A 24,348-nucleotide genomic window follows, 5' to 3' on the forward strand; every position below is an offset into this window, starting at 1 on the left:
TATTTTAGAGAGAGAGAGAGATAATGCATTGAGAGCAGGAGGAGGGACAGAGGGACAGGAAGAGAAAGGAAGAAAATCTCAAGCAGACTCTGTGAGGAGCACAGAGCCTAGCACAAGGTTTGATCCCATGACCCCAAGATCATGACCTAAGCCAAAACCAAGAGTCAGATGCTTAACAAACTGAGCCACCCCAGCACCACCCCCCAAGTTATAATTCTAATGCAGGTGTTGACTTCCAGTTTCTGATTCAACATGCAAAATTTGGAAGTTGTCACTACCATCCATACAACAAGAAAAAATCTGAACAAACTGAAAAGCAACAACTATTCTTATATTCATCAGATATTTATGGTGACAGTGAAAAACCACTACCCCAAAAACCACAGAGACAGGTGATACAGAGAATCACAACTTACTGCAAGCTGAAGCAAACACAGGAGCCAGCAACTAACAGGAGCACTTAAGGATAATTTACTAATTTCTGAAGACTATGAACTAGCTTTATATATAAAACCCCCTGGGGGGGGCAATCTTTGGAAGAGCACACTTTTAGAATGTTTACCTCCAGGAGCCCCACCAGGTTTTCAGCATGGAAACTAGAGAAAAATCCCCTTATGCTCCCGGCAAAAGAAGGAAAAAGTAAACATTATGAAATATACCCAAAGAGTCCTATTCTCCTTAACAGCCTGTCCTCAAAGTATATGGGAAAAGGGAAATATCTGATGGCAGCCCCTCTAGTCTTTGAAGTGGGGGAAGAAAAATAGCCAGCACCAGCTCCCTCTATCCTTCCTGTCTCATCTAATGGAGGTGGGAGAGAAGCTGAGAAGCACTTGTGATGGTCATAGCCCAGGGACAAGGCTCACTAAAAGACTGAAATCTAATCATAAGATTACAGATTGCTTTCCCTTACCCTACACTTTAACAAGACATCAATAGGGCTCCTGTATAACAATAGGATATTATAGCAAAAATAACTGCACAATTCAGGCCTTATTTAAGAAGTCTCTAGGTAAAACCAAAGATAACAGGAGAGTGGAAATCAAGGACACCAGAGAGAATTTTAGCCTCTAATATCTATGGCTATAGCAAGCAGTAAACACAGCCTAACTCTTAGCCAGATAAATGTAAAAATCTCAAATTAAAGACCTATTACCTCAGTTCCTTTTACTTAGTACATTATGCCTGGCTTTTGACAATAATTTACACGGTATACTAACAGACAAACAAAACAAAATAAAAACCACCATTTGAAGAGAGAGAACAAGCATTAGGACCAGACTCAGGTATGGTAGAAATTTTGGAATTATCAGTCAGGGAATTTAAAATAAATATTATTAATATGTTAATGGACCTAATGGCAAGGGTGGAAAATACGTAAGAACAGAAGAGAGATGGAAACTCTCTTAAAATTAAAAAAATAAAATGAAATACTACAAATAAAAACACTATAACAGAAATAAAGAATGCCTTTCTTGGCACTTTAGTAAACTGGGCATGGCCAAGAAAAAAAAATCAGTGAGTTTGAAGATACATCAATAAAAACTTCCCAAACTGACAAGCAAAAATAAAAAGAATTTTTAAAAATAGTATCTAAGGACTATGGAAGACATATAAGAAGTATAACATAAGTGTAATAAGAATACACAAAAGAGAAGAAGAGGAGAAAGATGTGGAAGAAACATCTGAAGTAATTCTAACCCTGGATCATCCAAGATTACAGCAGACTGGGCATGGACAAAGATGTCTGGTGTGCATGTAGGCTACTATTAATATCTGAGCTGAGTTTTAAACAATATATAAAAGTTAGGTAAGACATACTGGATAGAGAGAACAACATGTGAAGCACTCAGATGAGAAATAACATGAAGTAAACAAAAAAATTCTGAATACTTTTAATGTTGAGAGTAGCAATGAGTAGGCTGAGACCAAATACTAAAAAGCCTACAGAGGGAAGGAGCCAAGATAGCAGAGAAGTAGCAGGCTGAGATGACATCAGGTAGCAGAAGATCAGCTAGATAGCTTATCAAACCATTCCAAACACCTACAAATCCAACAGGAGATTGAAGAGAAGAAGAGCAGCAATCCTAGAAACAGAAAATCGACCTGTGGAGAAGTGAATCCAAAGCAATGGGAAGATAGACCGCAGGGGGAGGGACTGGCTCCCAGCAAGTGGCAAAGCAACGGAGCACAAAATCAGAACTTTTAAAAGTCTGCTCCACTGAGGGACACCACTCCAGAGGCTAAACAGGGGTGAAGCCCACCCAGGGACAGCGTGGTCTCAGGTCCTGCAGGGTCACAGAAGGATCGGGGCTGTCTGAGAGTCACAGAGCTCACAGGTATTAGAGCAGAAAAGTGGGCTACAGAGACGGAGCCGAGGAGCAAGCTCTCAACTCGGGGTTACTTTATTATGATCCATAGCACAGGTCACTGCTCCATGAGCGGGGACCCCACAGGACCCGGTGAGACTCCCATGGAAGAGCTCAGGGATCTGCGGGGTTCGGAGACTCCAGGTGGGGCTGTGTGTCAGTGACAGAAATGTTTGGTCACAGGCTGGGTGAGGTCAGAGCGCGGGCAAAGACACTTGAGAATCATTACAACAGGCCCCTCCCCAAGAAGATCAGCAAGAAATCCAGCCTGAACAAGTTCACTCACCAAGGTGAACAGCGGAATTCCACAGTAGGAGAAAGCAAAGCATGGAATTCATGGCTTTCTCCCCATGATTCTTTAGACTTGAAAAGTTAATTAATTTTATTTTTATTTTTTTCTTCTGCTACTTTTTTTTAACTTTTACCCTTTCCTCTTTAAACATTTTTTAACTAGTTTATCTTAATACCTTTCAAAAAATATTTTTTGAACCTTCATTATTATAGTCACATTTTATCCTTCATTGTATCTAACTTTATTTTTTGTATACACATATGGTTTTTTTCTTCAAAAAAAATTTGGGATACAACTTCTTCTAATAGATCAAAATATACCCTAAATCTAGCAGAGGGCTTTGTTCTAGTTTCCAGCCTGAGCAAATTCTCTTCACTTTCTTTTTCTTTACTCTCCCAACCAACTTATCTTATCAACTCCTTCCTTAGAAATTAAAAAGTTTTCTTTTCATCTTTATAGTCATATTCCATCACTTCATCATGTTTACCCTTATATATGTTTTATATTCTTTAAAATTTTGGGACATATTTTCTTCTAAGAGACCAAAATACTCCCAAAATTAAGTAGGTGAGCCTGTTCTATTCACCAGTCATATATATATATATATATGAGATATATATATATATATATATATACACACACACACACATACATACATATATATATAAATGCTTTTTTATATTGTTTATTTTTTTAACTTTTTAATTTTTTATTATTTTTCTGAACTTCTTTTTACCCCCTTTCTTCCCCCCACGATTTGGAGTCTCCTCTGATTTGGTTAAAGCACATTTTACTGGGGTCTTTGCCACCCTTTTAGTATTTTACTCACTCCTTCATATATTCTTATCTGGATAAAATGACAAGGCAGAAAAACTCACCACAAAAAAAAAAAGAACAAGAGGCAGTACCGAAGGGCAGGGACCTAATCAATACGGACATTGGAAATATGTCAGATCTAGAGTTGAGAATGACGATTCTCAAGGTGCTAGCCAGGCTCAAAAAAGGCATGGAAGATATTAGAGAAACACTGTCTGGAGAAATAAAAGCCCTTTCTGAGAAATAAAATAATTAAAATCTGACCAAGTTGAAATTAAAAAAGCTATTAATGAGGTCCAATAAAAAATGGAGGCTCTTACTGCTAGGATAAATGATTCAGAAGAGAGAATAAGTGATATAGAAGACCAAAGGACAGAGAATAAAGAAGCTGAGCAAAAGAAAGACAAACAACTACTGGACCATGAGGGGAAAATCTGAGAGACAAGTGATACCATAAGACGAAACAACATTAGAATAATTGGGATTCCAGAAGAAGAAGAAAGAGAGAGGGGAGCAGAAGGTATATTGGAGAGAATTATTGTGAGAATTTCCCTAATATGGCAAAGGGAACAAGCATCAAAAACCAGAAGGCACAGAGAACCCCCCTCAAATCAATAAGAATAGGTCCACACCCCATCATCTAATAGTAACATTTACAAGTCTTAGCAACAAAGAGAAAATCCTGAAAGCAGCCCAGAACAAGAAGTCTGTAACATACAATGGCAAAAATATTAGATTGGCAGCAGACTTATCCACAGAGACCTGGCAGGCCAGAAATAAATGGCATGATATATTCAGAGCACTAAACGAGAAAAACATGCAGCCAAGAATACTATACCCAGCTAGGCTATCATTGAAAATAGAAGGAGTGATAAAAAGCTTCCAGGACAAACAAAAACTAAAAGAATTTGCAAACACCAAACCAGCTCTACAGGAAATATTGAAAGGGTCCTCTAAGCAAAGAGAGAGCCTAAAAGTAGTAGATCAGAAAGGAACAGAGACAATATACAGTAATAATCAACTTACAGGCAATAAAATGGTACTAAATTCATATCTCTCAATAGTTACGCTGAATGAAAATGGGCTAAATGCCCCAATCAAAAGACACAGGGTATCAGAATGGATAAAAAAACAAAACCCATCAACATGCTGTCTACAAGAAACTCATTTTTGATCCAAAGACACCTTCAGATTTAAAGTGAGGGGGTGGAAAACAATTTGACATGCTAATGGATATCAAAAGAAAGCTGGGGTGGCAATCCTTATACCAGATCAATAAGATTTTAAGTCAAAGACTATAATAAGAGATGAGGAAGGACACTTTATCATACTCAATGGGTCTGTCCAACAAGAAGATCTAACAATTTTAAATATCTATACCCCTAACATGGGAGCAGCCAACTATATAAACCAATTAATAACAAAATCAAAGAAACACATCAACAATAATACAATAATAGTAGGGGACTTGAACACTCCCCTCACTGAAATGGACAGATCATCCAAGCAAAAGATCAACAAGCAAATAAAGGCCTTAAATGATACATTGGACCAGATGGACATCACAGATATATATAGAACATTCCATCCCAAAGCAACAGAATACACATTCTTATCTAGTGCACATGGAACATACTCCAGAATCGATCACATCCTGGGTCATAAATCAGGTCTCAACCAGTATCAAAAGATTGGGATCACTCCCTGCACATTTTCAGACCACAATGCTCTGAAGCTAGAACTCACTGACAAGAGGAAATTTGGAAAGAATCCAAATACATGGAAACTAAAGAGCATCCTTCTAAAGAATGAATGGGTTAACCAGGAAATTAAAGACAAATTGAAAAAATTCATGGGAACAGATGATAATGAAAACACAATGGTTCAAAATCTGTGGGACACAGCAAAGGCAGTCCTGAGACGAAAATAAATAGCAGTACAAGCCTTTCTCAAGAAACAAGAAAGGTCTCAAATACACAACCTAATCCTACACTTAAAGGAGCTGGAGAAAGAACAACAAAGAAAGCCTAAACCCAGCAGGAGAAGAGAAATAATAAAGATCAGAGCAGAAATCAATGAAATAGAAACGAAAAAAACAACAGAACAAATCAATGAAACTAGCTGGTTCTTTGAAGGAATTAATAAAAATTATAAACCCCTGGCCAGACTTATCAAAAAGAAAAGAGAAGGGGGGTGCCTGGGTGGCTCAGTGGGTTAAAGCCTCTGCCTTCGGCTCAGGTCACGATCCCAGGGTCTTGGGATTGAGCCACGCACTGGGATCAATGCTCTGCAGGGAGCCTGCTTCCTCCTCTCTCTCTCTGCCAGCCTCTCTGTCTACTTGTGATCTCTGTCTGTCAAATAAATAAATAAAATCTTTTAAAAAAGAGAGAGAGAGAGGGAGAAAGAAAAGAAAAGAGAAGGGACCCAAATAAATAAAATCATGAATGAAAGAGGAGAGATCACAACCAACACTGAAGAAATACAATTATAAGAACATATTATGAGAAACTATACGCCAGCAAATTTGACAATCTGGAAGAAATGGATGCATTCTTAAAGACATATAAGCTACCAAAACTGAACCAGGAAGAAATAGAAAACCTGAACAGACCCATAACCAGTAAGGAGATTGAAGCAGTCATCAAAAATCTCCCAACAAGGGCCCAGGGCAGGATGGCTTCCCAGGGGAATTCTAAGAAACATTTAAAGAAGAATTAATTCCTATTCTCCTGAAAATGTTCCAAAAAAAGAGAAAAGAAATGGAAGGAAAACCTCCAAACACATTTTATGAGTCCAGCATTACATTGATCCCAAAACCAGACAAGGATCCCATCAAAAAAGAGAATTACAGACCAATATCCTTGATGAACACAGATGAGAAAATTCTCACCAAAATACTAGCCAGTAGGATCCAATAGTACATTAAAAGAATTATTTACCATGACCAAGTGGGATTTATTACAGGGCTGCAAGTTGGTTCAACGTCCACAAATCAATCAGTGTGATAAAATACATTAATAAAAGAAAGAACAAGAACCATATGATACTCTCAATAGATGCTGAAAAAGCATTTGATAAAGTACAGCATCCTTTCCTGATCAAAACTCTGCAAAGTGTAGGGATAGAGGGTACATACCTCAATATTGTCAAAGCCATCTATGAAAAACCCACCACAAATACCATTCTCAATGGAGAAAAACCGAGAGCTTTTCTGTTAAGGTCAGGAACATGGCAGGCATGTTCATTATCACAACTGCTATTCAACATAGTACTAGAAGTCCTAGCCTCAGCAATCAGACAACAGAAAGAAATAAAAGGCATCCGAATCGACAAAGAAGTCAAACTCTCACTCTTTTCAGATGATATGATACGTAATGTGGAAAACCAAATGACTCCACTCCAAAACTGTTAGAACTCATACAAGGATTCAGTAAGGTGTCAGGATATAAAATCAATGCACAGAAATCTGTTGCATTTCTATACATCAACAAGAAGACAGAAGAAAGAGAAATTAAGGAGTTGATCCCACTTACAACTGCACCCAAAACCATAAGATACCTAGGAATAAACCTATCCAGAGGCAAAGAATCTGTACTCAGAAAACTATAAAATAGTCATGAAAGAAATTGAGGAAGACACAAAGAAATGGAAAAATGTTCCATGCTCCTGGATTGGAAGAACAAATATTGTGAAAATATCTATGCTACCCAAAGCAATCTACATATTTAATGCAATCCCTATCAAAATCCCATCCATTTTTTTCAAAGAAATGGAACAAATCATCCTAAAATTTGTATGGAAACAGAAAAGACGTCAAATAGCCAGAGGAATATTGAAGAAAAAAAGCCAAAGTTGGTGGCATCACAATTCCAGACTTCAAGCTCTATTACAAAGCTGTCATCATCAAGACAGCATGGTACTGGCACAAAAACAGACACATAGATCAATGGAACAGAATAGAAAGCCCAGAAATAGACCTTCAACTCTATGGTCAACTAATCTTCAACAAAGCAGGAAAGAAAGTCCAATGGAATAAAGACAGTCTCTTCAACAAATGGTGTTGGGAAAATTGGACAGTCACATGCAGAAAAATGAAATTGGACCATTTCCTTGCACCACACACGAAAATAGACTCAAAATGGATGAAGGACCTCAATGTGAGAAAGGAATCCATCAACATCCTTGAGGAGAACACAGGCAGCAACCTCTTCGACCTCAGCCACAGCAAATTCTAAGAATATCACCAAAGGCAAGAGAAGCAAGGGCAAACATGAACTACTGGGACTTCATCAAGATCAAAAGCTTTTGCACAGCAAAGGAAACAGTTAACAAAACCAAAAGACAACTGACAGAATGGGAGAAAATATTTGCAAATGACTCATCAGATAAAGGGCTAGTAATCAAAAGCCATAAAGAACTTATCAAACTCAACACCCAAAGAACAAATAATCCAATCAAGAAATGGGCAGAGAGGGCGCCTGGGTGGCTCAGTGGGTTAAAGCCTCTGCCTTCTGCTCAGGTCATGATCTCAGGGTCCTGGGATTGAGGCCCGCATCGGGCTCTCTGCTCAGCGGGGAGCCTGCTTTCTCCTCTCTCTCTCTATGCCTGCCTCTCTGCATACTTGTGATCTCTCTCTCTCTCTGTTTCAAATAAATAAATAAAATCTTTAAAAAAAAAAAGAAATGGGCAGAGGACATGAACAGACATTTCTGCAAAGAAGACATCCAGGTGGCCAAAAGACACATGAAAAAGTGCTCCATATCACTCGGCATCAGGGAAATACAAATCAAAACCACAATGAGATACCACCTCACTCCAGTCAGAATGGCTAAAATTAACAAGTCAGGAAATGACAGATGCCGGCGAGGATGCGGAGAAAGGGGGACCCTCCTACACTGTTGGTGGGAATGTAAGCTGGTGCAACCACTCTAGAAAACAGCACGAAGGTTCCTCAAAAAGTTGAAAATAGAGCTACCTTACGACCCAGCAATTGCACTACTGGGTATTTACCCTAAAGATACAAATGTAGTGATCTTAAGGGGCACGTGCACCCGAATGTTTATAGAAGCAATGTTCAAAATAGCCAGACTATGGAAAGAACCTAAATGTCCATCAACAGATGAATGGATAAAGAAAAAGTGGCATATATATACATAATGGAATATTATGCAGCCATCAAAAGAAATGAAATGTTGCCATTTGCGATGATGTGGATGGAACTAGAGGGTATTATGCTTAGCGAAATAAGTCAAATCAGAGAAAGACAACTATCATATGATCTCCCTGATATAAGGAAGTGGAGAAACAACATGGGGGTTTGGGGGGTAGGAAAAGAATAAATGAAACAAGATGGGATTGGGAGGGAGACAAACCATAAGATACTCTCAGTGTCACAAAACAAACTGAGGGTGGCGGGGGGAAGGGGGGTAGGAAGAGGGTGGTGGAGTTATGGACATTGGGAAGGCAGCTATGCTCACCACTATACCACCAACGCTGCACAAGTTATGGACATTGGGGAGGGTATGTGCTATGGTGAGTGCTGTGAAGAGTGTAAACCTGGTGATTCACAGACCTGTACCCCTAGGGCTAATAATACATTATATGTTAATTAAAAAAATATATATTAAAAAATAAAATAAAATAAATAATAATAAATAAAAAGCCTACACATTGTTGCAGTCCAATCCCTAGCTCTGCCACTATATAACCCAATTCACTATATAACCTGTAAGACTATTCTATAAATTAAATTAGGTAATAAATGAACATGCTTGACACAGTGTTAGGTTCTGTAAACACTCAAGGTAAGGAACTATTAACAAATTGTTCTATGGAATCAATGGAGTGTTTTAAATAGTGGCATCTTACATTCAGATGTGCATTTCTGAAGGATCATTCTAGTGGATATATAAAACGAAGTCAGACTATAGAAAGAGACATTGCTTAAGAGGCTTTAATTTGTTTTGATCTGATTTTATCCCTTGAACATGATTAAGGATATACAGGATGTCTCTCCAAAGCCTGGATCCTTACAGCAATTTAGGAAAGATCAACAGCAAACTCCTGTTAAGCTTGAGAAAAGCATACATGTCAAAATAAGATTATAAAAATTGACAAAAACACATTATCTTGATAAATCAGAAATTGTATAATCAAAACTCAACTTATAAGATTTTATTGCCAAAGACCAGCAGTACCCCAAATGATCATCAAAAATAAATGGCAGGAAGATGCCCTTCAGCAGATGAATGGATAAAGATTTGGTTCATATATACAATGGAATATTAGGCCTCCATCAGAAAAGATGAAGACCCAACTTTTGTATCAACATGGATGGGACTGGAGGAGATTATGCTGAGTAAAATAAGTCAAGCAGAGAAAGTCAATTATCATATGGTTTCACTTACTTGTGGAGCATAAGGAATAACACAGAGGACATCGGGTGAAGGAGAGAAGTGAGTTGGGGGAAATAGGAGGGGGAGACGAACCATGAGAGACTGTGGACTCTGAGAAACAAACTGAGTGTTTTGCAGGGGAGGGGTACGGGGGGTTGGGAGGACCCCTCCTGGTTGTGGGTATTAAGGAGGGCACATATTGCATGGAACACTGGGTGTGGTGCATAAACAATGAATCTTGGAACACGGAAAAAATAAAATTAGAAAAATAAATAAATAAAATATCTTTCACAGTGCCAAATGGTACATAATTTGGAAAAAAAAAAAGGCAGGGATTCCTGGTTGGCTTAGTCAGTTAAGCATATCACTTCAGCTCAGGTCATGATCCTAGGGTCCTGGGATCAAGGCCTATATTCAGCCCCCTGCTCAGCTGGAAGTCTGTATCTTCCTCTGCCTCTCCCCCACTCATGTTCTCTCTCTCTCTCACACACATAGATAAATAAGATATTTAAAAAAAACAACTGAGAGTTTCAGATAGGGAGGTGGGTAGAGGGTATGGGATAACTGAGTGATGGGTATTAAGGAAGGCATGTGATGTGATGAGCACTGTGTGTTATATGCAAATAATGAATTATTGAACATTATATCAAAAACTAATGATGTGCTATATGTTTGCTAATTGAATTTAAATTTAAAAAAACAGTGAATGTTGAAACAGTGGTACAATTCTATAGTGGAATATTGGACTACTACTCATCAGTGAAAGGAATGAACTATTGATATATAACACAACATAGACAAATCTCAAATGCATTACGCTAAGTGAAAGAAGACAAGCACAGAAGGCTACATATGATACTATTCCATTTGTATAACATTCCACAAAATTATAGGAACAGAAACCAGATGAGTTTTTACCAAAGACTGGGGCTAAGAGGAGGTAATTGATTATGAAGGGACATGGAGGAATTTGGAGTGATGGAAACATTCTTTATCTCAATTTTGGTGTATACATTTGCCAAAAGACATCAAATTATACAGGTAAAAATGATAAGTTTTATGTTTGTAGATTATACAGAATAACATGACTTTAAAAAATCTTAAATTCCCAACTAGAGTCTAAGATGTCTTAGATAAGTATCTTTTCTTAGCTCCCCTTGTAACATTTCCCTTCCTATAGTAGCAGCAAATATCAAGTAAGGACTTTAGTCATCAAATTTTTATAACATGTCTGGGACATATGACAGACATTTTTACATCCATTTTATATGTGAGGAAATAGAGGTCCAGTGACATACAATTACTTATCTGCAGTAATGGTGGAATGGTGACCAGAATCCAGGTCCCCAGATTCAAAGACCAGTGCTTCTTATGCATCTCAAATACCCATTTCTCTCACATTAACCCATCTTCTTTGTAACTTAAAAATAGTAAAGAATCCCTTTCTGACTTCTAATGCCATATCTAGGAATAAAAAAAAGGATAAGTGGGACTTTAATCTTATGTAACTTGTTGGTTTTAAGGCACACCAAACTGAAGCATTCATGGGTTTCACAGCCCATCCCTTCTGGATAAAAATATCTTTGAAAATTCTAGTTATGAGATTACAAATTTAAGGAAATTTAATTTTATGATTACAAAAGAAGGTACATAGTAATATCACTACATTACCAAAGGGATTCAAAATCCCGAAGTATTTTGCCAAACTACATTTTAGCAAGAAAGTATTGGTCATTTGGGCTGTGGTATTACAAGGACTCCAGTGACCTTTTTTCCCCCTTTATGAACATTGTCAGTATGTATAGCAAGATAAATCAAGGTAAAACTCTTAACTTTGGAAGCTTAACTCATTATAATGAGTGACAGCATTTAGAAATGGTCTTTCTTAAAATATTATTTTAGCAGATGAAATTACCTCTTTATAATTCATCTGGAACTTTTCTTAAACATGGTATGAGTCAGAGATCTAATTATTTTTTCTAAGTGGAAAGTCAATTGTGTGCACAGTATTTTTAATAAGCCATTTATCTATCCTCTCCACACCCATTCAAGTGAAATGTTATCATATGCTAAGTTATCAAAAATATGTATTTTTAATATGTTTCTGGATGCTCTATTCTATTCAACTGATTTATCTTTTCCTAAACTTGCTATTTTAATTGCTGCTGTTTTATAGTAATTTTAGCATCAGGTAAAATAAGCCCCTTTTCATGAATGTTTTACCCAATATTTTCTTGTCAATTATGATACATTCATTCATTCACATAAACTTTATAATGTTTATCATATTGTCTAATTTCAAAAAAATTGTATCTAACAAAATGAATTATTTATACGTTGGCAAGAACAGACCCTTTACCCTGTGAGATAATCCCACACAAAAATATATCCTGTCACTCCATTAATTTAGACCATTTTATGTTCTTTAATAAAATTATATTTTTATACAGGTTTCCTCCTATCTTTGTTAATTTTATTCCAAAGTGTTTCATAGTTTGTTATTATTGTTAATGGAATAATTTCATTTCTTTCATTTTATATGTCTGATTATTACTAGTAAAAACAAAAGTTACTGAATATTTTGTATATTTTTATTAAGCTACCTTATCAAATTATCTCATTAGTTCTATTTTTTGTTATTGTTGAATCTCTTGGGGTTTCTTGGTATACAATTATATAATATGAAAAATAAGGTTATTTTGTCTTTCTTAAAAAATTTTATATATTTATTTGACACAGAGAGAGAGAGATCACAAGTAGGCAGAGAGGCAGGTGGGGGGGAGCAGGTTCCCTGCTGAGTAGAGAACCCCCCCACCCAGTGTGGGACTTGATCCCAGGACTTGGGATCATGACTGACCTGAGCTGAAGGCAGAGGCTTAACCCACTGGGCCACCCAGGTGCCCAGTTATTTTGTCTCTTATTTTTTTTTAGACTTTTATTTATTTATTTGACAGAGAAAGATCACAAGTAGGCAGAGAGGCAGGCAGAGAGAGAGAGAGGAGGAAGCAAGCTCCCTGCCAAGCAGAGAGCCCAATGCGGGACTCAATCCCAGGACCCTGAGATCATGACCCAAGCCGAAGGCAGAGGCTTAACCCACTGAGCCACCCAGGCACCCTATTTTGTCTCTTCTAATATACGAGTGTGTGCGTGTGCATGTGCACGTTTTATAAAGCTTATTTCATTTAATTTTTTATTGTGTCAGCAAGAACCTCCAAAACAATGTTGAATAATAGTAGTGACAGAGAGCATTCCTATCTTGTATGTCAATGATATATGGATATATTTACAAGGATGTTTACTGTAACCCTGAAATTAGAAAAAAAAAGTAACCTAGGAGAAAAAAAACTTGAATATCTATCAGAAGAGTGGTCAAATAAAAGTTCATTTGCATCCTATGAACTATGATACAGCTATTAAAATGATTTAGATTTATATTACTAACAGGGAATGATGTTCATGATACATTTGTGTGTGATGGGCAAGGCTGAAGTGATATGTACACGAGGTTTCCATTTTTATAAAATGAATTATGAGGAGATGTGTGTGTGTGTGTGTGTGTGTGTGTGTAAATAAATAATACATATATACTGGGGTGCTGTGTGGCTCAAGGGTTAAAGCCTTTGCCTTCAGCTCAGGTCATAATCCCAGGGTCCTGGGATCAAGCCCCACATCAGGCTTTCTGCTCAGCAGGGAGCCTGCTTCCTCCTCTCTCTCTCTGCCTGCCTCTCTGCCTACTTGTGATCGCTCTCTGTCAAATAAATAAATAAAATCTTTAAAAATTAAAAAATAAATAAATAAAATAAATTATACATATATAGAAAGAGTATATTGGCATAGAGGAAAATGTGGAATGATAAACAGATAACACTAACTACCTTAGATGGTTAAAACAGTGTGGAAGAGCAGGGTAAAACTGACTTCATACATCTCTACACTGATTTGTCAAAACATACATTTTTAAATATATACATAAATATACAACTAATTTCTTTGGCTAGACTCCAAGCTTTTCATAAAACTCAGTAAATGTCAAAAAGAAAAGGAGAGAGATGGCGGGGAAGTAGGAGGAGGCACCATTTTAACCTGTACCCTAAAGTGAGCTGATTACCTACCAAAGAACTCCGATCACCCATGAAATCAGCCTGAGATTAGAATTATACACGTCTGGATCTCTATAGGGGCAGAAGACGCCAGTGGGCAGGTAAAGCTGAGTGGGAACGTAGGACTGATATCAGAAGATAAACAAAAAGGGGAGGGAGCCGCCAGAAGCGACCCATTGGAAAGTAATACCCCAATACAAGAGAGCCCTGTGACTGGGGACCGGCATTAACTTGGAGTCTGGTTGAAAGCACTCAAAAAGAGCAAAGGATCGCGGGGGGAAGTTGTGGGAATCAGGGCAGTTATGGACAAGGGCTTAAGTCCCCAGACCCAGGAAAGCCACCCCTGGCACTGAGCCAGAGAGAGTGAGGCGGAGAAACCAGGTCTTGGTCCCTGAGCCGCGAGCCGTCTGAGAGTGCGTGGGGTCTGGCTCCGATGAGGGGCTGGGAGCCTCGCCAGCCAGCAGAAGCACAGAATAGACTTTTTGCAGTCCCCACACGTGCGCCATGCTGTGCTATCAGAGCCTGAGTTGCGCCCCACACCCTCCTCTGAGAGAGGTGTGTGCAGGCGCCAGCCCGGTGCTCTCAGACCCGGAAAGTTTGAGTACTCACAGCCCGGGCCAGCAGGAAAATCTCAGTGTGCGATCGCTGCGTGGAACCTCTCTGGCAGTCTGGAGCTACCCAGACAGCCGCCGCTGTCGTGGTTTTGGGTACAAGCAGGAGTTCCTGTGTCCCCAGGGACCACGACTTGGAAAGTGCTCTGCCAGCAGCCGAGGGGGAACTTATGTGCTCTGCAGCACCCAGAGGGGAACAGACTGAGGCTTCTCTCTGAGAAGGAGGTCTGGGTGCAGTTTGCTTTCCTCTAAACCTCCAAAAACCATCAAAAGCTGCCAAGGCAAGAGAAAACAAACGAACAAACAAACATAAAAACCTCCAGAGAACAAAAGCCTGAAAAACCGGTTTCCTCAGAGCCCACCCCCTGAAGGGGGCAGGAGGACTTAACTCAGGGAACACTGCCTGAAAACCCACGCGGCAGGCCCCTACCCAGAAAGCCAACTGGGGGGGGAAAAATACAAGGGAACAACCATCACTATTTCATAGATACAACTTTTATTTTTAATTCATTCCCACTATTCTGGTTCATTTTTTTATATATAGATAATTTTTAACCTATTTACCATCACAGTGAGATGTCCAGTACATCAAATTCCATAATAACCTTTTAACCTGAACTTTTTGATACATATACCCGTGTTTTTCCTTTGCTTTTCTATTTTTTAATTGTTTTTAAATTTTATTTTATTTTAGTTTAGTGGATTTTACTTTTATTTTTTAATATTCATATAGAGTTAAACTTCAAGGTAATTCCCTTTCCCCAATCAATGCTACCCCTATAGGTAAACCAATTTTTAATTGCCCTTTATCTTAGGAAAGTTGAGTCCTTTAACAAAGATATCAAGATACATCCAAGAAGAATCAAAATAACCTTCCTCGCCCACACAGAATTTATAATCACTCTCCCATCTTTTTCTTCTGCCAGTGTTTCTGTGTATTTGTGTTTGTCCTGATAGTATATAAATCGTATACTTGGGGTTCTTTTTGACGAGGTTTTTTTTTTTTTTTTGCTTTTATATATGTATGTATGTATGTATCTATCTATCTATATATATATATATATATATATATATTTCTCTTGTCATATACTTTTATCAATCTTTTTGTTTGTCTGTTTTTGTTTGTATACTTCATAAATCTTACCTTGGGGTACATTTAGGCTGAGCCTTCCCTTTCATCTATTTTTTTCCTGTCTCTCTCTCTTTTTCTCTCTTTCTTTTTTCTTTTGTTTGGGTGGGGACTCCTGATTGCACAGAAGCGTTCCATGGTGCACCTTGACTGCACCACGGTCAATACATCCAACTACATCCATTCAGCCATCTCTCACCAAACTGACTAGGAGGAGGAATGCCCAACAGAAGAAAATTTCAGAGGAAGGGCCTTCTGCAACAGAGCTAATGGCTATCAGCATAGACAATATGTCAGAAAGGGAATTCAGGCTAACAATTATCCAGGCAATAGCTAGGTTGAAGAAAGCCATGGATGACAAAACGGAATTGATTAGGGCAGAACTGAAAGCCACCAGGGATGATGTTTACAATGTTAGGGCAGAACTGAAAGCCACCAGGGATGCTGTTCACAATGCTCTCAATGAGTTCCAATCTAATCTAAATTCTCTAAAAGCTAGGTTAACTGAGACAGAAGATAGAATTAGTGACCTGGAGGACAAACAGAGAGAAAGGATCAGGAGGAAGCCTGGAGCAAACAGCTTAGAAGCCATGAAAACAGAATCAGGGAAATAAATGATGCCATGAAACGTTCCAGTGTCAGAATTATTGGAATCCCTGAAGGGGAGGAGAAAGAAAGAAGTCTAGAAGATATAGTGGAACAAGTTCTCCATGAAACTTTTGCCAATCTCGTGAATGGAACCAGCATTCATGTACTAGAGGCAGAACGGTCTCCCCCCAAGATTATAGATTCTCGAAAGTCCTCGAGACACCTAATAGTAAGAATGAGGAATTATAATTGTAGGCGGGCCCTCTTGAAGGCAGCTAGGACAAACAAGCTCCTTACGTACAGAGGAAAGCCAATCAGAATAACGTCAGACCCGTCCACAGAGACCTGGCAAGGCAGAAAGGGCTGGCAAGATATATTCAGGGCACTAAATGAGAAGAACATGCAGCCAAGAATACTTTATCCAGCAAGACTGACATTCAAAATGGATGGAGAGATAAAGAGTTTCCAAGACCGGCAAGGCTTAAAAGACTATGCGACCACCAAGCCGACACTGCAGGAAATATTAAGGGGGGGTTCTATAAAGAGGAAAAATCCTAAGAATATCATTGAACAGAAATATAGAGACAATCTACAGAAATAAAGATTTCAAAGGTAACACGATATCAATAAAAACGTATCTATCAATAATCACTCTCAATGTGAATGGCCTAAATGCGCCCATAAAATGACACAGGGTTGCAGACTGGATAAAACGACAGGACCCATCCATATGTTGTCTACAAGAGACCCACTCTGAACCTAAGGATACACTCAGACTGAAAGCGAAGGGATAGAGAAGCATCTTTCATGTCAATAGGCCTCAAAAGAAGGCCAGTGTAGCGATATCAGATGAATTAGATTTTAAACTAAAGACTGTAGTCAGAGATACAAAAGGACACTACATAGTTCTTAAAGGGACTATCCACCAAGATGATCTAACAATTTTAAATATCTATGCCCCCAATATGGGAGCAGCCAATTACATAAGAAAACTGTTAATCAAGATAAAGAGTCATATTGATATGAATACATTAATAGGAGATCTTAACACGCCTCTCCCAGTAATAGACAGATCATCCAAGCAGAAAATCAATAAAGAAACAAGAGCATTGAATGACACATTGGACCAGATGGACCTCATAGATATATACAGAACATTCCACCCTAAAACAACAGAATACTCATTCTTCTCAAGTGCACATGGAACCTTCTCCAGAATAGACCACATACTGGGTCACAAATCAGGACTCAACTGATACCAAAAGACTGAGATTATTCCCTGCATATTCTCAGATCACAATGCTTTGAAACTGGAGCTCAATCACAAGGAAAAGTTTGGAAGGAACTCAAACACCTGGAAGCTAAAGACCATCTTGCTTAAGAATGCTTGGATCAACCAGGAGATCAAAGAAGAACTTAAACAATTCATGGAAACCAATGAGAATGAAGACACTTCGGTTCAAATCCTATGGGATACAGCAAAGGCAGTCCTAAGGGGGAAATACATAGCCATCCAAGCCTCCCTCAAAAAAATTGAAAAATCCAGGGGCGCCTGGGTCGCTCAGTGGGTTGAAGCCTCTGCCTTCAGCTCAGGTCCTTATCTCAGGGTCCTGGGATCGAGCCCCGCATCAGGCTCTCTGCTCAGCGGGGAGCCTGCTTCCCCCTCTCTCTGCCTCCTTCTGATCTGCCTACTTGTGATCTCCCTCTCTCTGTCAAATAAATAAATAAGATCTTAAAAAAAAGAACCTGTATGAGAAGTCAGAAGTTCAGAATTTGAACTTCTAATCAGCCGCGTGTTAGCCAAGTGTCCCTCTGTAAACTAATTCAGTTTCCTTGTCTGTAAAAAGATGATGGTAACAGTCACCAATAAGTAGCCTCACCTCTTTTTGCTAATTGATGGAGTTCAGATAGAGGAGAGAGAGAGCCCCCTTCCACACATCCCTTATATTCCATGGACAACCAGGCTTGACTTACTCAGCTTTCTTTAGGTAAAAAATTAAATGTTGCATTTTATAGAAAAGTACACTAGCACTTGGAAATTGATCATGCAGCATGCATACTTTCTACTGTTAAAGCACTGGAGATAATATATTGTACACCTCTAAATTTAGATGTACACCAGAATGAAGTCTGGGCAAGTGTCTTTACATTGTGGTAGCTGGAACAAAATCACTTATGCTTAGCCTGATAGGGCACACAGAGACTTTAAAGCCAGCAGGGAAGATTATTAAACTATTGAGTAGAAAAACATTTTCCCATTACATCAATACATTTTTTTCAAGGATATTCTTTGAAACTGTGAGAAGCAGTTAAGAAAACACTTGGGAGGGGTGCCTGGGTGGCTCAGTGGGTTAAAGCCTCTGCATCTGGCTCAGGTCATGATCTCAGGATCCTGGGATAGAGCCCCGCATCATGCTCTCTGCTCGGCAGGGAAACTGCTTCCTCCCTCTCTCTCTGCCTGCCTCTCTGCCTACTTGTGATCTCTGTCTGTCAAATAAATAAATCTTTAAAAATAAAAAAAAAGAAAGTATGAGGAATGGAAATGCATTTTAGAAAAAAAAGAAAACACTTGGGAGCTTTAGGAACTCTTTGGGGTTTAGTTTTTTCTTTTGATCCATTAGTATAGTACAATGACTAAAAGAATGGGCCCAGTAGCCAAAATGCAAGTCATAAACTGCTGTGTGACTTTTGTTAAGTCACTTAATTTATCTGAGTCTCCAGTCACTTCTGGAAAATGGGGATAATAATAATACCTACCTAATACAGTAGTTCTACTAGAGACTGAGTTAATCTATCTAAGGCAATTAAAACAGTCTGGCATATAGGGAGCACTCGATGTTAGTTATTATTGTGATTAATATTTTTCAATTGTAAAATGCTATAGAAATCTTAAAAGTTATTGTCCAAGCAGAGCTAGAAAAGCTATTTGCTTCACCATTTTTGGTCTATTTCTAAGAACAGTGCTTAGCATTTCCCAAGGAAGAAATTGTTTTGTTATACAACGATGATAATGAGGTCTAGAGATATGAAGAAAGAAGAAAGAATTTAGTAGAAAAATAAGATGAGATAGTTGAATATATAAAAAAGGAAAAGTTGATGACCCAGATTTTACTCGTAGCTGCTAACCCTGGAGCTGATCAATTTTCCTTTTTCAAATATAAAATTAAAATAAAACATTTTTCTATCTTCTCACAGGCTTTTCTGCACCAGTGTTTCCTGTGATCAAAACTAGGTTTAACTCCAGGATCACTGCAGGAAAGAGTAGTGATTAAAAAAATGGACTCTGGAATAGCAAACACTGCCTTGAACACAGAACCAGGTCTTGTTAGCTGAGTAGCTTTGTACAACTTTCTACATCCCTCTGAGCCTTAATGTTTTTTTTATATATGAGGATAATAACATCCCCACAAAGATTTGCATTGAGACTTAAACTGAGATAATATAGAGGCCAAGCATAGCACAGTGAATGGCATATAGTGAGTGCTTTAATACTGAGAAGACTGATGATAATGGCATGGAGGACCCCACTAAATTATAGACAGTTATATTAATGAATAATGATCATCATATGTTCCTTTTTATCTGTCAGAATATTATCTTTATCAAGAAAGAAAAGGAAGGACAATTCACATAGAGACTTGAGGTCCCAGGTCACAGCATGCTTTTGGTGTCCACTGGTAAGTTCCCATAGGCATGAAGATGGAGAGGCGTCCAAATATAAAAAACACATGACAACTGTAAGAGTTAGGGTTTAGGCCTCCCTGGAAACTAAGAATCTGTCATATCCTATAGAAACAACCTGTTCCTTCTTTTATGTGTGTTTGAGTCCAACAATGTACACAACACCTGTGCAGAAATCCCCTTGGTTACCTCTGACTGTAACATACAAATACCATGTGTCAACTACCATGGCTCAAAGTTGGCAGAGTGTACACAGTTGTCTTATAGAACCACAGGACCCCAGGCTAGCAACCAGAATGTCACAGCTAGAAGGCTATGTGGTTACTTCTCTACTTCTTCCCATAGATCTAACCTCTGCACTGTCTGACCTATTCTATGCCTGGGGAATCTGAAGACTATTGATTCTATCTCCTGATTTTGCCCTCTGACTTTTGCTTAATTTTCCATAGGTGCTAGGAGGAAATCAGAAGGCAGGAGCTAAGAGGGGTTAGGGTGTTTATCCTGCTCAATCCCTCTTTATCTGCCACAGTTCATATGTTCTTTTAAGGCCACAGCTCTTGTCAGGTCCACTCCACTCTTGCCAGGTTCCAGTGACACTGCTCTTTCTCATTGTCTTTGTAGGCCTAGGAGTGGTAATTTATAGCTTCCTTCCTTATTGGGACTATTACTTGTACTTGTAATAATGGGCCTTTGCTCCTAACAATAAATAATATTTCTATGTCCCTCAAATACATTCTTTCATGTGTTACTTAAATCTTTATTCTTCTTCTCACTTGCTTTCATAAGTTTGAGTGGAGGGAGTTTTTACTTATTTTTAGCAGTTGGAGAAGATGGGATTGTACGTGACACCTGCTGATGGAAGTCATTAAAACGAGTACTATGGGGTGGCCTGGGTGGCTCAGTGGGTTAAGCCCCTGACTTCAGCTCAGGTCATGATCTCGGGGTCCTGGGATCGGCCCTGCATCGGGCTCTCTGCTCAGCAGGGAGCCTGCTTCCTCCTCTCTCTCTGCCTGCCTCTCTATTTGTGATCTCTCTCTGTCAAATAAATAAATAAAATCTTTTTTTAAAAAATGAATACTAGGGGCACCTGGGTGGCTCAGTGGGTTAAAGCCTCTGCCTTCAGCTCAGGTCATGATCCCAGGGTCCTGGGATCGAGCCCCGCATTGGGCTCTCTGCTCGGCAGGGAGCCTGCTTCCTCCTCTCTCTCTGCCTGCCTCTATGCCTACGTGTGATCTCTGTCTGTCAAATAAATAAATAAAATCTTTAAAAAAAATGAATACTATATAGAAGTCATACCTCTGAGTGTGGGTCTGTTCATTTTTCTCAATGAAATATCTGATACCAAAAACTAGAAATAAAATATCTCTCTTTTTCTATCCCCAAGCCAGCTATTGACTTAAGGTTAAAAAAAAAAAAAAAAAGAAAGCAATTGACACCACGTTGAGTTACCTTGTACCACACAACATCAGGCTCCTGATTGGATTTTTTAAAGTCATCCATGTCTGGGCAGGAGATCTCCTTTCTTTTAGTGACTTCAGATTTTTCTAAATAGCGTATCCTGCTATTGTAGCACAGGCCTGATTCATTCTCTGCAACAGTCAAGGACATTGACACCTTCATGCAATACGTCGAGTTTCTGTAGGAACAGAGAAATAGCAAAACAGCTTTACTGGGTCTTTAAAACTTTATATGCTATATATTTCAAGATGTTTACCTTTCCATATAGGACTTTGCCTAGAAATCAGAAACAACATCAAAACAACACAGAACAATTTTCCATTTCAACTAACAGGAAGATATAAAACAAAATGCTAATAAGGACACCTCTTACCATCAAGTAGCAACATAGAACAGCTGTACCCATCTTCTAAACTGTAAGACACTTGACTTCTTTCCCACACTGTCACACTAAATATCTGATAGTGAAAACTTATGAGAAAGTCTGTAATTAGAGCTATCATTTTTTCTGCCCTGTCCCTATGGCCAGTCCCTTCAAAGGTATTCCATTGGTTTCAAACCCAACATTTACTTTTTCAAGATACATACCCCAAACCAGATCAACATACAGAAGATACTTGTTAACTTAAATAGCTTTTTAAATTGTTTACTGAGATATGTCAGGGATCAAATTCTGGGTTCCTACAAAGAACAAATCCTAGTAGAATAATGTTGGTCTAGATTAATTGTATCCACCAACATTAGCATTATAAAGGAATTTCAACACTGAATTTTACCATAAGGCCACTTTAGAAGTTGAGCATTAATTGGCTAACTCATGATGTAAGGGTATTTATGGAGTTCAATCCTGCTTTCATTACCTTATGTATGCCCCATGATTTTTCCTTATACTGACTAGGCTGCAGAACATATCAATCACACAAAAGAAAACTGGAAAGTATCAGGAAGAGAGCAGAAGCACCTGGTAAGACTTAGAAGAAAGTCAACTATAAATCTCTTAGTGGGACGTCTCAGGATATCTGTTCTAAACATCAAAGGATACCTGCTATTACAAAAACCAAGTGCCAAGGGCACTTCAAAACCAAGTGTTTTTATAGCCAAGGGATAGCAATCCTGACAGGCGGGATTATCATGCCAGCCAATAATTCAAGATGACCTCAATAATAGTCAATATTCATACTATTTATTCATTGAAATTCCACAATATGCCAGATACACAAAACATGTAAGTGCAGACGGTCACTGCCTATTGGGTTTACAAACGGAGTCAATCAAAATGACTACCAGTCAAATATCTAGTGACGTTAAGTACTGGCAAGTACTTCTGACTATGCCCATGTCTGTGTCATCTGAGTAGGATACTATCAAAATACTCCCATTCTAATGTTCAGATGCAACCCCATTACACAATGAAAATTGTGAGCTATTGCTTTTGTCTCTTCCTCAGTGTAGGTTCCTAGATCCTAGGGATATGCCCACTGGGGATCAAATATAAGACCATTTAATTCTCTTGTTAGATGTCTGACAGCCCCTCTAAAAGCCATGAAGCTAAAAACCACCAGAATAAGAAAAACAAAACAAAACAAAACAAAAATAGTCTCAGGCAAGAAGGTAAATTTTGGTGCATTTTGGTTCTTCTTGACCCAACCTTCAGTACTTTGGTGCTAAACATTTCCATGTATGTCTCCATGCTTCCTTTGAGGTCCTCCTACATAATCTGGCCTGTCATAATACTGTCCTTTTCTTTTGGATACAGTCACAATGGCATTCCCTCTGTTCCTTATATATACTATACCACTTTGAGCTATGGACTTTTACACTTGCGCTTCTCTCCAACCTTCTATCATTTGTTTATTTGTTAAATGTAAACATGGAATTTGTTGCTTTTGTTCATCATTCTATCCCTGAGATCTAAATGAATAAACAGCAGATGTTCAGTAAATGCTAGTTGATTAGAAGAGAGGGCATCAAAGTATGTTGATTGATCAGACATGTCCTCTCTGTTTTACTTTTGCATCAATCCCCTTATGATACTAACCTCCCTTCCTCACTCTACAGATTCAGGTATTTGGCTGGTCAAATGTCACATTCCTTGTTTAAATATGACTCAGGATAATTTTGTAGGTATGCTTGTACCACAAAGATAAGGATTAGCCATGTTTTATGCATCAGCATATTAACAAAGAAAGAATATACTAGTTATAAGTAAGAGACAAGGAGGACTAAGGTAGGAATAGGAAATGGAGGGAAGATAGATAGTCACAGTTTTTTTTAAAGGTATTGAACACAGAAGAAAGAATTACCTCTTGGGTTTACAAAGTATTCTGAACAGTTCTTAATGTTACAGACTCATCATATCTGCTCTATGGTATTCATCCCTACAAATGAAAGAGAATTACTTGTTAAATACCTTCCCATTATTATGGTGTGCCATCAAGGAAAGAAAGCCATTGACTTGCAGTCTCAACAATAAAAGAAGACAGAATGTCCAGTGCCCTGAAAGAAGCTTACTATTCCAAATGTATTTAGCCCTGGGGGGAAAACATACTCTAAGTAAGGGACCAACATAATACAGTGGTTTCTTAACAAAGCACCAGCTTTGAACTAAGATCCACTGGGTTCAACTAGTTCTGTGTCCTTGAACAAGTAATGAAACATCTTTCAGTCTCCGTTTCCTCAGCTGACAAGTGAGGATAAGAAAATCTTTATGGTGATTCCATTGGAGGTTGGAGACAGTAATTCCTTTCATTATGCAACCATGAGCAAAAATATGTTTACCATTTTCATTTGGAATGATTATAATAACTGACCTCTCTAGTCTGTTGTAACTATTAAGTAAAATAATATATATATAAAACTTATAATAGAGCATCTGGGACATAGTAGGTATTTGATAAATTGTGGTTAGAATT

At 38.4% G+C, this 24,348-nt stretch overlaps 1 protein-coding gene across 4 annotated transcripts in view; it reads right to left on the reverse strand.

Moving 5' to 3' along the window:
* The window catches only part of IL1RAPL2 (interleukin 1 receptor accessory protein like 2), a 1,238,422-nt gene that overhangs the window by 538,802 nt on the left and 675,272 nt on the right, over positions 1–24,348 (reverse strand). For all 4 annotated transcript variants that reach the window (XM_032846194.1, XM_032846191.1, XM_032846192.1 and 1 more), the window contains one exon: positions 21,428–21,614. In XM_032846194.1, coding sequence (XP_032702085.1) covers positions 21,428–21,598 — 171 coding nt within the window. In that variant the 5' untranslated portion in view covers positions 21,599–21,614. The remainder of the gene's footprint in view (positions 1–21,427; positions 21,615–24,348) is intronic.

Source organism: Lontra canadensis, unplaced genomic scaffold, assembly GCF_010015895.1.
Source record: "Lontra canadensis isolate GAN:19392208 unplaced genomic scaffold, GSC_riverotter_1.0 scaffold172, whole genome shotgun sequence".
NCBI classification, from domain to species: domain Eukaryota; kingdom Metazoa; phylum Chordata; class Mammalia; order Carnivora; family Mustelidae; genus Lontra; species Lontra canadensis.